The sequence below is a fragment of the Gracilinanus agilis genome, chromosome 2, assembly GCF_016433145.1.
Source record: "Gracilinanus agilis isolate LMUSP501 chromosome 2, AgileGrace, whole genome shotgun sequence".
Classification (NCBI taxonomy): domain Eukaryota; kingdom Metazoa; phylum Chordata; class Mammalia; order Didelphimorphia; family Didelphidae; genus Gracilinanus; species Gracilinanus agilis.
In genome coordinates, this window is record NC_058131.1 from 674,752,636 (window position 1) to 674,770,475 (window position 17,840).

The 17,840-nt window shown below is 45.4% G+C and overlaps 1 protein-coding gene across 1 annotated transcript in view; it reads left to right on the plus strand.

Moving 5' to 3' along the window:
- Positions 1-2,384: 2,384 nt before the first annotated feature.
- Positions 2,385-17,840, plus strand: part of CSPG4 (chondroitin sulfate proteoglycan 4) — an 83,802-nt gene continuing 68,346 nt past the window's right edge. Inside the window, exon 1 of the mRNA XM_044660248.1 lies at positions 2,385-2,521. Within this exon, the coding sequence (XP_044516183.1) occupies positions 2,385-2,521 (137 nt within the window). The remainder of the gene's footprint in view (positions 2,522-17,840) is intronic.

Sequence of the window (17,840 nt, forward strand, 5' to 3'; positions counted from 1 at the left end):
TGGTGAGGTCATTTGTCTCAGCCCCCTGTCTACAGGCTGGTGACCGACCAAACCCTCCAGAACAAAATTTAGTCTTCATGCATGGCTCATCCACAGATTCTCTCAGTCACCCTTGCTCTCCCTCGAGAGTCAGGAAGTTAGTTCTTCTTTGATCTGACCCTAACGTCTCTGATTTCAGGTTCATTTCCTTTGGTCATTATTGGTCATCTGTAGGAAATAAAGCTAGTAAATACTGGAGGCGAAATTGGAACTAGGTCCCTCCTGCCTCTAGTTCTGGAACTCTTTCGCTAAACCACACCTACGCTAGTCTGCTGAGAGCTTACAGTGGAATTGGAAAAGCAAAGGAAACATATACACAAAGGCATGATGGCAGCTGGAAGAGCCCAGGCCTGGGAGCCACTTTATGTGTGGCCTAGAGTTAGTCACCTCTGCCTCAGCTTCCCCATCTGTAATGAAAACTCCCATTTGAGTTTTACAGAATGATTTTCCTCACTTTGATCTCTGTTTTAAAGATGAGAACACTAAGTAGGGTCTAAGAGTTGTCTTTCCCAAGATCACACCAGCACAGGCTAGCAAAGGGCAGACAGAGCCTTGGTGGAAACCAGGTTCCATGACAGGAGCAATCAGGTGTCTTTCTCTCTCATTTCCTCCCCAGAGAATCTCAAAGAACTCTCTGGAGTCATCTGACCAACCCCTACCCACCTCCCACAAGAATACTACAACTTCTGACAGCCTATACTTGCTTAGTGTTTTAGAGTTTCCAAAGCACTTTATTTTTTTTATTTTTATTTTGAATATTTTTCCAGAGTTACATATTTCATGTTCTTCCCCTCTTCCCCAAACCCCCCCAACCTCCCCAATTTCACTGGGTTTTACATGTATCATTGATCAAGACCTAATTCCATATTATTGATAGTGTCTACATCCCCAATAATATCTCCATCAGCCCATGTGTTCAAGCAGTTGTTTTTCTTCTGTGTTTCCACTCCTGTAGTTCTTCCTCTGAATGTGGCTAGTTTTCTTTCTTATAAGTCCTTCAGCCTTGCTCTGGATCCTTGTATTGCTGCTAGTAGAGAAGTCCGTTATGTTCGATTGTACCACAGTGTATCAGTCTCTGTGTACAGTGTTCTCCTGGTTCTGCTCCTTTCACTCTGCATCAGTTCCTGGAGGTCTTTCCAGTTCACATGAAATTCCTCCAGTTTATTATTCCTTTGAGCACAATAGTATTCCATCACCAGCATATACCACAATTTGTTCAGCCATTCCCCAATCGAAAGAAATTCTCTCATTTTCCAGTTTTTTGCCACCACAAAGAGCACAGCTATAAATATTTTTGTACAAGTCTTTTTCCTTATTATCTCTTTGGGGTATAATCCAAGCAGTGCTATGGTTGGATCAAACGGCAGGCAGTCTTTAAAGCCCTTTGAGCATAGTTCCAAATTGCCATCCAGAGTGGTTGGATCAGTTCACAACTCCACCAGCAATGCATTAATGTCCCAATTTGGCCACAACCCCTCCAACATTCATTACTCTCCCCTGTTGTCATTTTAGCCAATTTGCTAGGTATGAGGTGATACCTCACAGTTGTTTTGATTTGCATTTCTCTAATTATTAGAGATTTAGAGCACTTTCTCATGTTCTTATTGATACTTTTGATTTCTTTATCTGAAAATTACCTATTCATGTCCCTTGCCCATTTATCAATTGGGGGGTGGCAAAGCACTTTAAATAATAATCATGTATTAAATATTTTAATAATAAAGGTTTAATATTTTAACAATCAAGAGTGTTTTAATGATAAAGGGTTTACAAAGTCCATTATTTACAAATTCTGATCTAATCCAAACACCATTTCACAGATGAGGAAACTGAGTCTCCCTAGAGGTGAAGGGACAGAACTGAAGGCACTCTTGAACCTAGCCATGTTCTCTGATTCCCAGACTAGTGTCTATTAATAGCATCATGGTATCTCCATTCACAAAGGAGAAAATATATGAGTGATGAGAAAGTTTGTTCACCGTCTGGTGCAGAAGAAGGAAGTTTTGGACCTAAGATAGGTCCAGAGATCTCCTAGCCATAGAATGTCTATTTTTCTGCTAGATGTTGGCATCCCATGACCCTCCCTGCCCAGTCCATAGTTCTCAGAAGAAAGATACTGTTAAGACAATTTAGAAGACAGACTTCCATCTCTATCATGATAACTGGGAAGAGGTGGAAAACCTCAGCCTTGAGCTACCCAATCATGCAGCTGGATAGAATTGGGGGAGGGGGGACGTTGTCCCTGGTACAGGTCCTTTCTCTGTCCAAAAGAATAGCAAGAGCAGGGATCTGAGCCTCTGACCTTCAGCCACAGGTCTGACCTCAAAGAGATGGGAGAAGGGGATATGCTATGGCCTGACTCCAAGAAGAGGCAACAACGGTATCAAACAATTCCATCAAGCAGCAGCCACCAGCAGCAGAAGGACTGGGTTGTGGGCATGTGGGGCAACCGCAGTCCAGGGAGAGGCCCCATCGGGGTGGGGTGCAGGGGAAATTGAGGAGAGAGAGAAGTGGGGTAATGGCTCCATGACACATTCCCCAGGATCCCACAGCCACCACCAGTGACTCAGATGCTTAAAAAAGGGATCGTTTATGTTCCGTGAGTCATCCAGGGAGGGGGAAAGGGGGAAGGGAGTCTAGGGGCTGGGGCTGGGCCCTAAATGTGGTGGTTTGAACTTTATTTTTGGCTGTGTGTGGAGCTAAACTAAGGGCACTCAGTCCTGGGACAACTCCACGTGCGACTCTGGGAGAATCTTTTATGGATCCACTGCAGGGCTGGGGATCTCTCAATAGATGACCTCATGCCAATGGGAGCACCTGGAAATCCATCAGTCCAATCTGGACAAAGAACTAGGATCATGAATGCAGAGTTGGAAGAGGGCTGTGAGATCACCAAGATGCCAGTTCTTATTTGAAAGGGAGGAAACGCATATGGAGAGGGAAGGTAGAGAAAGGAGAGGTGGGCAGGTAGTAAATGGGAAGGCAGAGCTTGAACTCAAGTTTGTAACAACTAGGGGTACATACATGGCAGAGTAGATAGAGCACTGAATTGGGAGTGAGGGATTAGAATCCTGCCCACCACCCCACCCCACCTTAATAAAATGTGACTCTGGAGCAAGTCACTTAATCTGTCTCCCTTGATTTCCTCATCTGTAAAATGGGGAGAGTAGCCACCTACCTCCCAAGGTTGCTGTGAGGACCAAATGAGATATTTCTAAAGCACTTTGCCAACCATTGAGAGCTATATAACTGCTGTCACGCCAGGTTCTAATACAAGCTTTGCCTCCTTCCAAACTGCTGGACCTTTGTGGGCACCCGGATCTATGGCACGAACTTCTTAAATGTCAGCCCCACTCGTTTCTTCCCTGAGATGCAGCAGGGATAAAGTGCTGGACCTAGAGTTAGGGAGATCTAAATTCTAATCTTGCCCCAGACATTTATTAGCTATGTAGCTACACAAGGCAGTGGAGCTAGAAGACACGACTTCAAATATTACCTCAGACTGCAAGTGTGTACTCTGGCTCCATCCCTCTCAGTCTCAGTTTCCTCACCTGTAAAATGAAGGAATTGGACTCGGTGACTAAGGCAGTGATTCCCAAAGTGGGCGCTACTGCCCCCTGGTGGGTGCTGCAGCAATCCAGGAAGGTGGTGATGGCCATAATTGCTATTAAATTGCTATTAAAAATTTTTTTAAATTAATTTCCAGGGGGCTAAGTAATATCTTTTCTGGAAAGGGGGCGGTAGGCCAAAAAAGTTTGGGAACCACTGCTCTAAGGTCTTGTCCAACTCTTAATCTACCATCCTAAGTCACAACTCTCTGAGCCTCCATTTTCTGATTAATAAAGTAGTGATTTTAGTGCTGTTAGTATCTATCTTCTTCTTCCCATACTCCACTCCCAAGCCAGGAAAACAAAGGTTCAAAATTCTTTCTCTACCACATACTAATGCGGCCTTAGACAAGTCATTTGCCTTCTAGACCACCCTGAGCCTTAGACATTTTAAAAGTAGACAACCTGCCCTGATCGATGGCATTCCTTACACCAGCGAAATTGCAACTCCCATTCCAAGTAATAATAACGGCTGGTGTTTTACATTCAGACACTTTACGGTTTGCAAGGTGATTCGCACATGTTTTCTCATTTGAATATCACAACAACCCTGAGCAGCAGGCGCTATAATTGTCTCCATTTTATAGAAATCTGAAGCCCAGAAAGTGACTTACCCAGAGTCACACAGCTGAAAAATGCCTGAGGACAAGTTCAAACAAAAAAATTATTTATATATATTATTGTTACTGCCTCATCCCCTAACCTTGAAATGAATTTGGAAGAGAAAAGGAAAGTGAGAATGAGGCGTTCTGTGCTCTATCTGAGTCAGATTACTGCCCTTGCCTGCCCTCCCTTGGCACCTCACCCCCATCTTCCCATCCCTACATGCCCATTCCATTACATCAAGACTTTTAGTTTCTTAGACCTAAGGCCTGGGTAGGGCCAAGCCTGTTCCTTCCAGCCTCACTCCTAAAGAACCCAGAGAATAAGAGCCCCCCCCTCCCCTCCCAAAGTCATCAATCACTGGAGATAAAGAGCACTGCCCTTCCTTGCCTAGAGGTGTCAGCTGGGTGCCAGATGGATGGCATAAGGCTAGGGTTCACCAATGGGCTTTCTCAAGCCCATATTACCACAGTGGCCTGGTTGACTGGATTAGGATAAAGGGCTCCTGGGTTCCATTTAGAATTCAGTCCTGTAGCTTAGTAATATTTTACCTTTCTCCCTAAGAAATCTCTGTCTCTCTGTCTCTGTCTGTCTGTCTGTCTGTCTCTCTCTTTTTCCCTCTCTCATGCAACCTCACATCAGCCCATGAGAGAAAGGTTTTCTTCTCTCCCCTAAATGACCAGGAAAGATCTCAAAACACCCTAAGAATGGGCTTGGGGTGGGGATAAGAAGGCAGTGTTTCTGTTACATTAGAAGCATCCCACTGTAAACAACACATGTAAAGATGGCACTAGGTTTGAGGTTCTCCTGCTGAAGCTATACTTCCCATATGGGTTTCGTTCTTTATTGGATCTGCTCTCCAGACTAACGTGTAGCTTCTAGGAAGGCCCTTACTTCCTCTCAGAAAGAAATCTCCCCTTCCAACCTACCCCAATGCCTAAAACTCCCCCAGCAGACTTTTTCTCTCCTTGGATTCTACATTGTCCTCTCTTGGATCCTTTCAAAATGGAACCTCCCAACTTCTCTTGAAGAGGGAAAATGTTCAGTCTCTCCCCTATTGAATGAATATAGTAGATACTTGTTTCCCTAATAAGAGAACCCCAAAAGAAGTCCGCAGGGCCCAGCAACCTAGAAGAGGGAGCAATGGGCATAGACAAAGGAGTCAGATAAGTTTTGTAGATATTACCATTTGGATCCTAACCTTGACAGTTAAGTGTCCATGAGGTACTTTAAGATTATCACCAGCTTGAGGGGGCAGCTGGGTAGCTCAGTGGATTGAGAACCAGGCCTAGAGACGGGAGGCCCTGGGTTCATATTTGACCTCAGACACTTCCCAGCTAGGTGACCCTGGGTAAGTCACTTGACCCCCATTGCCTACCCTTACCACTCTTCTGCCTTGGAGCCAATGCACAGTATTGGAGACCAGAGAAAAATGAAATTAATCTCTCTTTGTCTCTAATCACCTCACTCCCTCCTCCTTCCTTTTGAGTCTGAATCATTCCTCCCTATATTTGCGATGCATCCAGGTCTGAGGTAGAGTGTTAGAAAGGAGGGAATAGATACAAAATCACCACCTTGCCCTGTGGGGCACAAAGAGGGGTCATCTTTCTCATGTTTTGTTGGTCCATTCCACAAAGATGTGGTGTGGAAGGAATTAAGGGATCCTTCAAAAAGATAACTTTCTCCTGCTCCCTCTCCTGGTTGCCAACTAATGCCCGAAATTGAGAGTATCATTGGATTTCAGAGTATCATTAGTATCGTTATGGATAGCATCATTAGATTTCATCTTATGCCACCTCCTACCTACTCTAAGCATCTCCCTTCTGGATCCTTGTTAAAGTATTATCCAGCCTCTGCTGAACCCTTCCAGAGACAGGAAGCCCACTTACTAGCTAACAAAACAACCCATTCCATCTCTGGACAGCTCTCATCAGGAAGTTCTTCCTAGGCTTCCAAATCTGACTTGCCATTACTTATTTCATTGTTCCCAGTTCTGCCTTCTGGGACCAAGCATCAGGAATCTGGCCCCTCTTCCGCCTGACAATGCCTCTGCTGTTCCGACACAGCTATTCTAACCCGCTGCTGCCAGGTCTTCCCCTCTCTTTAGCTTCTTCTATCCTCATATGACAATAGTTTCCTTCCTCTACACCCAGTCCAGCCCGTTAACATCCTCTCCAAAATGTGGTGTCCAGAGCTGAACAGAATACTCCATATGTGGTTGGACCAGGACAAAACACAAAAGGATTATCACTTTCCTCTTTCTAAACTCTAGATTTCATTAGGTTTGGGGTTTGGTTTTTTTAGGCAATTATGTCACACGGCTGATTCATAGAGGAAGGCAGAGCTTTGGAGTGCCTCCAAGGAGAGGAGAGGTTTAAAGGACAAACCCCCTGAAAGAAGGTTTCCCTGGCTTGAAATTCACAACCTGATATAGTCTTTTTTTTTTTTCTTTAAACCCTCACCTTCCATCTTGGAGTCAATACTGTGTTTTGGCTCCAAGGTAGAAGAGTGGAAAGGGTAGGCAATGGGGGTCAAGTGACTTGCCCAGGGTCACCCACCTGGGAAGTGTCTGAGGCCAGATTTGAACCTAGGACCTCCCATCTCTAGGCCTGGCAGCCAGTTGCCCCCTATAGTCTTTTCTTGAGAGCAAGTTTTCAAATAATTCTCACTTATATAGTGTTCTGAAATAGTACAAGCATTATTATTCTCATTTTACAGATTTCAAAACTGAGGCTTAGCAACTTGCCCCAGGTCACTTAGCTAGTGTCAGAGGCAGGATTCTAACCAGAGTCTCTTGACTCCAACACCTGGACTCTTTTTCATTCTTCCAAGAGAAGAACAAGGCCTTGAGAATATGAAGGGGGTGAGAGGAAAAAGGCAAAGAGCAGGGAGTCCTAGAGACAGCATTCGTGGATGGCACTGTTTCGTAGTTTATGACCTGCTGAGATTTCTGGGGTGGGTGAGTACTTATTCCAATCTCTCTGCTACCTATACTCTGGATCATTGTCACTGAAGGGAAAGAATTAGCCCAAAGTGGTCACAAAGCCTTATGGTGAAGCAGAGTTAGGTAGCAGTGAGATCTGCTCACCCTCACTCCTATAGGATCATAGGATCATAGATTCGGGGCTGGAAGGGACTCGAGAAATCATCCACTTTATCCTGAAAAATAATGAGGCCCAGAGAGGAAATGGTTTCTCTGAAGTCATATAGGTAGTAAACACCTGCACTGAGGTCTAGTTAGCACTTCCTTCCTCTCTTATATTCCCATTTGCTAACCTTAACCTTATCACAAAAATTCAAATACCTGTTGATTGACTGAAGCTTTCATTCTTTTGTATATCTCATCCTAAAGATCAGAATTCCTTTCTTTTCCTTTCCCTTCCCTACCCTTCATTAGTTCCTTCCTTTCTTCTTCTCTCTCTTAGCCCTAACCCTTTCTCTTACTTTTCCTTATATAAGAATAATTGGGGACAGCTGGGTAGCTCAGTGGATTGAGAGCCAGGCCTAGAGACAGGAGGTCCTAGGTTCAAATTTGACCGCAGACACTTCCTAGCTGTGTGACCCTGGGCAAGTCACTTAACCCCCATTGCCTAGCCCTTACCACTCTTCTACCTTGGAGCCAAAACACAGTATTGACTCCAAGACGGCAGGTAAGGGTTTAAAAAAAAGAAGAAGAAGAAGAAGAAGAATTGATCAGAGTTATGTATCAATTTATGGCTCCTCTATTTCTCTTTCCATCTGTCTTCTCTTCCCTTCTGTGCCTCATTCCTTTTCTCTCATTCCTTCATTCTTTTTTGTCTCCTTCCTACTTTCTGTCTTCCTAATTCTTCCCTTCTCTCTGTTGGTCTCCCTCTCTTTTCCTCTCCCTCTCTCTTCCCCCAACGCCTTCATTCAGTCCTAGTCAGAGCCTCCCTAGGGAATAGGAAGGGGAAGATTCATAGTATGGACTCTTTCCCAACCCTTACATCCACAGACTCCCAAGCCTGAGGGGCTGGGGGTTGGGGAGGCAGATGATCACTCACAGTCCAGAGAGACCAACCAGAAGAAATTTCCCATCCCGTCTTCCTCACTCCCCCATTCCACCCCCAGCTGCTCCCTAGAAAGTAAGTTCCACATCCTGTCCCACGGCTCCCAGAGCAACTTCCCAGAGGGCAAGATAAAGGAAGGAGGGGGAGAGAACCTGGAAAATGTGCCCCCTCCCCATGGATCCTTGTAGATGGAGCAGAGGTGTTGGTAGTCTGGACAGAAATAAGAGGCCCTACATTCCTTTCTTCTGGAAATAATCCAATGGATGCATCCTAGAAAAGGGCATCTCCTTCCCCCAGGACCTTCCCTGAGCCAAGGATTATTGTAGCCTCCTCCAGAGCTTGACTCCCATCTACCCCCTAGAGAGATGTGATTACTCTGGGTCAGTAAGTGAAGGAACCATGCACACTCAAGTCTCTAGGCTGGGTCCTATGCTCTTATCATGACATCTAAACAAATTGTTTGGCCTCCAAACAATTTCCTGGAATTTTCCTGACTGAGAGTGATGGGGTGAGATCTATGAGATTCTTCCATGGGCTTCAGAATCCCAGAATAGACCCTCCCCTACCTTAGCTAGAAGACTAGGTTGTGCAGTGGATAGAACACCAAGTATAGAGTCAGGAAGACCTGAGTTCAAATTCAGCCTCAGACATTTGTGTAACCCTGGGGCAGCTCACTTAACCTCTGTTGGTCTCAGTTTCCTCAACTATAAAATGGGGTTAATAACAACACCTGCCTTGCAGTGTTGTTGTGAGGCTCATGTGAGATAATATTCATAAAGGGCTTAGCACAGTGCCTGGTGCATAGTAGGTGCTATGTTTCCTGCAGAATGAGGGAGAGCCAGGTGAAGGCTAAGTGGGTCCACTAGAAGATTCTTTGAACATAAAAATGGTTAGACCTAGGAAAGACTTTAAGGCAGGGGTCAGCAACCTTTTTGGCCGTGAGAGCCATAAACGCCACATTTTTTAAAATGTAATTTCGTGAGAGCCGTCCAGTGCTCACAGTGCCGCTCCTGTAACAGCGCCTGAAAAAAAAAATGGACTTTATGGCTCCTGCAGAAAGAGCCACATCTGGCCCTCAAAAGAGCCAGATATGGCTCGAGAGCCATGCATTGCCGACCCCTGCTAAGGATTAGGTAGTTTATCCACTGCAATTTCTAAAGGAGGAACCTGAAGCCCAGAAGCACCTGGCATAAAATCACACAGCCATAGGAGCAGGCTTGTGCCTCCAACCCAGATTGAGGGTTCTCCAAAACCAGGCTTCTTCTCATTATACCGCAACAGAGTGGCTAAAGAGGACCAAAGAATAGGGGCCTGGGAAGGAGAGAATTGGAGGGTACTGAGAGCTGAAATGAGAGGCTGGGGAGCCAGAAAAGGAGAGGGAGGGAGAAAATGGAGGGAAGCCAACTCTGCCTGACTATAGCTAGACATTAGGATCAGGAAAACGGTCTGTATATTCATCCATTTCTAGGCTTTTGTAAATGTTTTCTTTTCCCTTGGCTTCATAGTAAAAGCTCTTCTTGGAAAAAAGCCCAACTTGATCTCCATGGAACTAAAAGGGAAAGAATCTATTGGAACTTAGAGCAGAAGGGGAGTAAAGGGCCCCTCGTGATCAGGATGTGGAGAGTGGGAGAGAAGACTCAAGTTTCTGTTCTGAAGTTAGGAAGACCTGAGTTCATATCCTGCCACAGACACCTACTAGCTAAGAGACTTTGGACCTCAGTTTCCTCAACTGTAAAAATGTGTGAGTTAGAATAGGTGATTTCCCAAGTTCCTTCCAGCTCTCACCCTGTGACTCTTTGTTCCTGTGAGTTTGAAAGGTAAAAACCAAGTAAAGAAGGGAAACCCAAAAGGTAAGATTTCTGCCCAACTGAGTATGTTGGCCCTTTCCTGCCTGGATTTTCTCCTTAGGGGAACAAGTGTCTCTCTGAGAAAAGCATAACCTTTATTCCTTTCTACTCTTGAACCCAAGTTCAAATCCTCATCACTTTTGGCCTAAATTGTTACAACAGCCTCCTAACTGATATTCCCGCCTCCATTTGCTCCCCTCACTGATCCATCCTTCACACCATTGCCGAAGCCTAATCTTCCTACCAGGAAAGTCAGATCAGAGTATTTCCTTGGTCAAAGACCTACAATGGTCCCTTTTTTGCTTCTAGAATAAAGTACTAATTCTTTAGCCTAGTATTCAGGGCCCTCCACAACCTGGCTCCAACTTAATTTTCCAGATTTATTTCACTGTCCTCCAGCCAAACTAGACTACTCACTGTTTCCTAATCTTATCCTGGCCTTACTGGTCTCCATGCAGTTATACAGATCGTTCCCTGTGCCTTTGACAAATTCTCCAGCAATCCTAAAACCCTGTCTCTGCCTACCTATATCCTTTTCTCCTTCAAGGCCATGTCCTTCATGTTTTCTCCTCTCTAGACTAGTGATCGTTCTCTCCTCCTTTTCAGTTTAGCCTCTCCTTAATCAAACTCTACCCCAAACCATAGATATTTGAGTACCCATCTCTCCCTCTCTCTACTAGACTGGAATATCCTTGAAAGTCAGGCACTTTTGTGTCTTACTCCAAATCAATGAGCTGACAGAAGGAAGAAGCTCAGTCACCCGACAGCTTTCCATTTTAACTGCTTATTGATACTAAGGAGGTGCCGCCTCCCCAGAAGATTCTGCTACTCTCATGTTTCTAGAGAATCCTGGAAGTGTGAGTTCTTAAACTAGAGCTTAAAAACTCCCACCCGTGAGCTTCCTTTATAATAGTCAACCAGCAGATACAACTACCCCAAAGCAGTGACACATTTTAAGTTACAAAGTAGTTTCTCTTGCTACTATAGCATAATCATAAACATGGAGTTCAACCTCTCACAGATACACACACATTCCATGGAAGACTGACATGAATTTAGAGTATTTAAAGTATGGGGCACACAGGTAGGGGAAACATTTAGTCTAGGCAACATAGAGCTTCAGAACTACAAAACTTGAATGTCCTTTTTTTCCTTATGGAATACTCCCTTCCGTTCCACTCTCAGATTGCCAGAACTAGTTCTCCCCTGAATCTAAGATCAGCTCTCTTCTCTGCTGCCAGGGTCAAGCCCCTTAAAGGTGCCTCCACCCTTAAGTGACAGCCTCAATCTAGTTCATTGCCCTACCTTGTGCTAATTGCTACCCATATGGTGTGTAGTAAAGGAAAAGTCCTGCCTTCAAAAGAGGCATCGAAGAGTCATGGAATACAGGAACTGGAAGGTAACTGAAGGGATGGGTTAATCCAATCTCCTCATTTTACAGGAGAGGAAATTGAAGCCAAGAAAGAGTAAAGCACTTATCCAAAGTCACACAGTAAATGTCAGAGCCCAGAGGAGAGTCACGAGACCCAGATTCTGACAATGACGTTTTCTAGTTGTGCTATCATGGCAAGTCATGGAAATTCTCCAAGTCTTTGGTTTTTATAAACTATGAAATAGGAGATGATCGTATCTTTGCTCCCTACCCCACAGGAGTATTGTGAAGAAAAGAAACTGCTACAGACATAATGAAAGGGACTTAACCAGGAACCACAGGCAATTCTACCATTAGAGATCCACATCTTGGGCATAAAGCTGCTATCACACTGTTAAAAATGCATGTCTCCTAGAGGCATAATAAGATCCCCCATTTGTTTCCATTAGCTATCAGCAAACCAGTTCCTGAGAAATCAGAGAACAAGAAGGGCAAGTTTTGATGGGACAGAGAAGGAAGGGGGACTTTCATGAGGAGGCCACAAAGGAATACCCTGTATTTTGGGGGTAGCAAATGAGAGAGCCAGCTGGGCATAGAAAAGGAAGAGGAAGAAGGATAATGATGACAATTTTTTTTTTTTTGCTTACTTTCTCCTTTCCCAAAACTTTGACTTCCCAGAATAGGCACAACCATAAGAAAGCCTTGGTCCATTGTCTCTCTCCCTTCAGTCCTCCCATTGAAATAATATTTGTAAAGTGCTCAGCATGATGCCTGGTACACAGTAGGTGCTTAATAAATGCTTCTTCCCTTCCTTCCCCTTCCCCATTTCATTTTCCTGGAGCCCCTTAGTCTTCATAATATCACCTACTCAGAGATCCATCCAAGCTTACCCCCTCCCGAAGGTAGAGAGAACAAGTCTACCAGGGAACCACAAGTTAAAATAATAAATCAATTCATAGGAATCTGGGGACAAGGAGGAGCTCTCTCTTCACAGAGACGGGCACAGCACTCTATAGTAAGTCTCTGTCTTTGTGCTTAGAATTCGATCTCCTCATTGCAAGCTAGGGAGAAGAAGTAAGTAGCCCAAGGTCACTTGATGAGGCAAACACAGAGCTGACCCTCAGCCTTCCAGCTCTGACATGTTGCCTGACCTCGATTTGCCAGTCCTCTTCGGCCCCAGCGAAGCCACAAGGAAAGGCACGATACCCAAAAAAAGAAAGCCTCTTACCAAAATATCCCCAACGTGCTATTTGGAAAAGCAGGTCCCATTTCTTTTGGAATGTTTAACTTAGGCAGGTGTTCCCACCCAGTTACTGGACAGAAACACCTTCCTCGGAGGAAAACAGCTGCATTAATAAAAAGGCTGCCAAGTGGACATGGGCTTGGGAAAGTCATTATTATACAGGGGTTTTCTCATTCCAGTAGCATTTGTGGTATCCATGTCAACAAAGAAAGGCAGGGGGTGTGGTTGTGGTCAGAGTGTGGGGGAACCTGGAGTCAAGGAGATCTGGGCTTAAATCCTGCCCCTGACACTCCCTGGCTAGCTGTGGGCCCAGGGAAAGTCACTTCACCTCCACTCCACGCTAAGACATCTGCGCCGCCGTTAGAGCAGGATGGATATCGGTCGTCGGAGAGATTTCCCATAACAAAGAAGTCCCAGATGCTGGCTCTACAAAGTGGAATGAGTATAAGGTGGCTGATGGAGGCAGAAACATCCCTAAGTTATAGATCTGGATATTAGAAAGGGATTCCTCTTACCCACAGACAACACTAGAGAGTAAAAGATTTAGAAGATGGAATAGAAGAGTGATGAGAAAAGAAGCAGCTTAATGCTTCAGAAGTTCCTTGGATTGAGAGTCAGAAGACCTGGGTTCACTCATTCAGCCATTCACTTAACAATTATGTATTAAGAACACAACTGAGTATAGCTAGTGTCTCAGTGGATAGAGAGCCAGGCCCAGAGTCAGGAGGTCCTGGGTTCAAATCTAGCCTCAGACACTTCCTAGCTGTGTGACCCTGGGCAAGTCACTTAATCCCAATTGCCTAGCCCTTACCGCTCTTCTGCCTTAGAATCTATACTTAGTACCAAGTCTAAGACAGAAGGTAAGGGTTAAAAAAAAAAATTCCTAGGGGGCAAAATAGCTAGGTAGCAGAGGGGATAGAGTGCCAAGCCTGGAGTCAATAAGACCTGGGTTCAAAGGTGGTCTCAGACACTTTCTAGCTATGTGATTCTGGGCAAGTCACTTAACCCCAGTTGCCTGACCCTTGCCATTCTTCTGTCTTAGAATTAATACTAAGACTGTAAGTAAGGGTTTAAAAAAATACTTCTGAGGCAGCATAGGAATGTGAGGTGCTGGGTTCAAATTTGACCTCAGATACTTCCTAGCTGTGTCATCCTGGGCAAGTCACTGAACCCCAATTGCCTAGCCTTAACTCTCTTTTGCATTGGAATCAATACTAAGTATCAGTTCTAAGACCGAAGTTAAGGGCTTAAAAAAAGACGACAGCTTTATGCCAGGGGATAGGCACACAAAAACAAAGAAATCTAAACAGTCCCTGACCTCAAGGGGCTTATTCTATTGGGGGGTCAACATTAATAATATACAAAGTAAATCGTCATAGATGGCATTTATATAGGGCTTTAAAGTTTCCCAAGTGCTTACATTATCTCATTTAAACCTCAAAATGACCCTGGGAGATAGGCACTATCATTTTACAGATGAGAAAATGGAGACAGGCAGAGGTTAAGTGACTTGCCCAGGGTCACACAGTAAATAAATATCTGAGTTCAAATTTGAACTTTTATTTTCCAAGTCTAGCACTCTATCCACTGTACCACCTTACTGCCTCTTCTAGCAAACACACAAATTTGGAGAGGGAAGATGGCACCAGCCACCGAAGAGAGCAGGACTGGCTGTTCAAGAAGGAGGTAGCATTTAAAGGAAGCAGGAGGGAGAGCATTCCAGGAAAAGAGAAAAGCCTTGGAAAGGAGACAGCCGGAGGAGATGCGAGGTCATGTAGGGGGAATAGCAAACAGGCCAGTTTGGCTGAAACAGAGAGATTCTGAAGGAAAGCAGTATGCCAGAAGCCTAGAAAGGTAGTTTGGTGCTGGACTATGTGAAGGGCTTGAAATGTCAGAGAGAAGTTTCTATTTGATCCTTAGAGGAGAGACAATCGGAGGCTATGGGGGCTTCCAGAGCAGGGGTCCAATGGGAGACAATGGTCAGATGTGGGCCTTGGCAATATCAGTTTGGCAGCTGTATGGAAGAAGATAGATTGGAAAGACAAAGACCTGTCCTGCTGTGGCCTCAGTTTTGCTCCAAAACACTTTTTCATGAGAACTCTTTATGGACAGCTGGCTTGTTGTCTGTCTGTTTCAGTTGTGTCCAGTTCTTCATGAGTCCTTTGGGGGTTTTCTTTGTGGAGATTCTGGAGTGGCTTGCCATGTCCTTCTTCAGCTCATTTTACAAATGAGGAAACTGAGGCCAACAGAGTTAAGTGACTTGGGTCACACAGCTAGTAGATGTCTGAAGCCACATTTGAACTCGGAAAGAGGCATCTTCCTGACTCCAGACCAGGCACTCTATCCACTGCATCACTGAATGAGTACTCGAGTTTTTCACACTGTAGCCTCCATCCAGCACCTCTCAAAGCCCTTTTAACTTAATTCTTTTCCTTTACTCATTCCCATCCACTCCTTGCTTCATGCAGAGATACAAGGAAATCCCATTCACCTGGCTCCTCATTAGCTAACTATTAAAATGGTAGACTTTTGGGGGAAAAAATCCTTATCTTCTGTCTTAGTATCAATTCTAAGGGGAAAAAATGGCAAGGGCTAGGCAATCAGGGTAAAGAGACTTGCCCAGGGTCACACAGCTAGGAAGAATATCTGAAGCTAAATTTGAACCCAGGACCTCCTGACTCCAGGCCTAGTGCTCCATCCACTAGCTGCCCCTAAAATAATGGACTAATTAACATCCATCTTCCACTTCCCATTCCTGAAACAGAGAATCAAAACACTTAATCTGCAACTTGTGAACTTTTTTGAAAAGGAAGGAAGGAAGGAAGGAAGGAAGGAAGGAAGGAAGGAAGGAAGGGAGGGAGGGAGGGAGGGAGGGAGGGAGAGAAAAAGAGAAGAAACAAAGAGAGGAGAGAGGGAGGGAGGAAGGAAGAAAGAAAACTAAAACTAGACTAAAATCCCAGGAAAATAGGACTAGTCTATTCAGTCCCCTCAGTCCCTCAAGACCAGGAATTTTTTCATATAAGACACTGCCTGTCTCCAATCACTCAGTCAATGAACATTTATTAAGCAACTACCATGTGCCAAGTCCTGTGCCAAGCACTCCATCCTTTTTGGAGTTATATCCTGGGTAGTGCCTCAAGACCAGAATTATACATCTTTCTTCTCTAGCCCTATAAACATCAAATACTACCCCTCCCAGGAACATACCTTCCCTTTATCTCACCCCACCCCACCCCCAGCTATCTTGAAAAAGACTTGATCTTCCCATTCATACTTAGTTGTTAATGACTGATAAATACCCAAATAGGGACTGTCTGGAACTGGGAATGGAAAGGAGGGAAGGATTAGAACTCTGAAGGTGGGAAAGGCAGGTGATCAGGGCTTTTCCCTGAAAAACTGAAGTTCATCAAAATGTGTTCCCCATCTCCATGTTTCTTCCCCTTCAGTAGTGCTTACCTCTCAGCCCCCAACCCGTCCAAATCCATTCTCTGCAATTGTGGGCACTAAGGGTCTGCTAAACTTACCCACACCGGAGTGTCACTAGCTGAGAACAGCTTCTCATTTTCTCCTTCCCAGGGAGGAGATATTGTGCAGAAAGAGCTTTCGACTAGAAACCCCCTGTAAGCCTTCTGTGTACCATTGGTCTTCCCTCTCTAGTCCTTCTTTTCCCTAGCCAGAAAATGAGGAAGGCGGACCAGATGCTTTCTGCGGACTCTTCCAGCTGTGGCATTGTGGGTGGTTTTACCCCCACACACACAGGCTGTTTCTGACTCGGATCAAGTCAGAGTGGACCCCTGAGCAGAGCCTGAGGGACAGGGGAAGGGTCTCTCCACCTCTCCCTAAACTCCTCATCGCCAATGAGAGCAAGACCTTCAGAACTATTTCATTGACTTAATAGCCACCTCAGCAAGGCTGGTGTTAGGCTCACTCAATTCTCTGAAGAAGCTGGACCTGGGGATGAGAATAACTGTGCCCCACCCAATACCCCCCAGGCCTGGCAAAGACAGAGGCGCCCTTCCCCTCAGCTGCTTCTCATTGCCATAGGCGTCAGACTACCGTATGAGCAACAGGGTGGGTGCCCTGGTGATGGAGGGATGGAAAAAAAAAAAAAAAGCAAAAGCCTTCCCTGTGGGTCCTTTAGAGGTCCATGGAAAGACTCCAGCAGCCTCTTTGCCCCCAGGCTCAAGCCCAGACCTGGAATCCAGAGCCCTAAAAGTTAGGCCTCTCTTGGGACCATAGCATCTGCCAAAGAGAAGCTTCATGCCCACACCGTCCTCTTATTTCTGCATCTGTAATGGAGATCTCAGCACAGCTGATGGCACCCAGGCACATAGCTGGGTTTTGGAACTAGAATAGCCCTTCCAGATCACCTTACAGGGCTGTAACCACTCATTTGACAGGGGGTGGAAAATGAAAGATTAGAAAGAAATGACTTGCCCAAGATCTCACAGTCCCTGGTAAAGTTAGGCCAGGAGCCTGCAATGCCTTCCCCCCAGTAGCTCAGAATAAGTGCCCAGGTAGCAGAAGCTGCTCCTCCCTCAACCAGCCCCTCCTTCCCCAGGCTGACTCAGGCAGCCAGAAGAACTTCCAGGCCAGAGGAGAGGCGGGAACTGCTCAATGAGCCCCCAGCTAAAACAGATGTCTCCCTCTTCCTTCCCTCAAACAGCCCCACTCCCGGAGCCCAGCCCTGGGGACTAGAAGGGGAAAATGTTCACGGAGTTCTCTCTTCCCGCCGGGCCCCTTTCCAATTCTGAGTTTCTTCTCCCTTCTTTCTCCTCTTCTCCTCTCCCAGAGGCAGCCGGAACCCGGTCATTTTTTCCCTTTCACACACTAGTAATGGAACTCCCTACTCATGTGTATGCACACATATGTTCTCCTTCACATGCCAAAGTTCCACAGACACACACACACACACACACACACACACACACACACACACACACTTAAGCCCATATGTGGTCACGGGGGCATATCCTCCCAGAGCAATAGAAACTGAGTTGAACTCGATTCTAAAAGCATTTAAGTACTTACTATGAGTCAGGCACCAAGGGAGGCACTGAGGATACACAGTCGGAAGGAAGGAAGGAAGGAAGGAAGGAA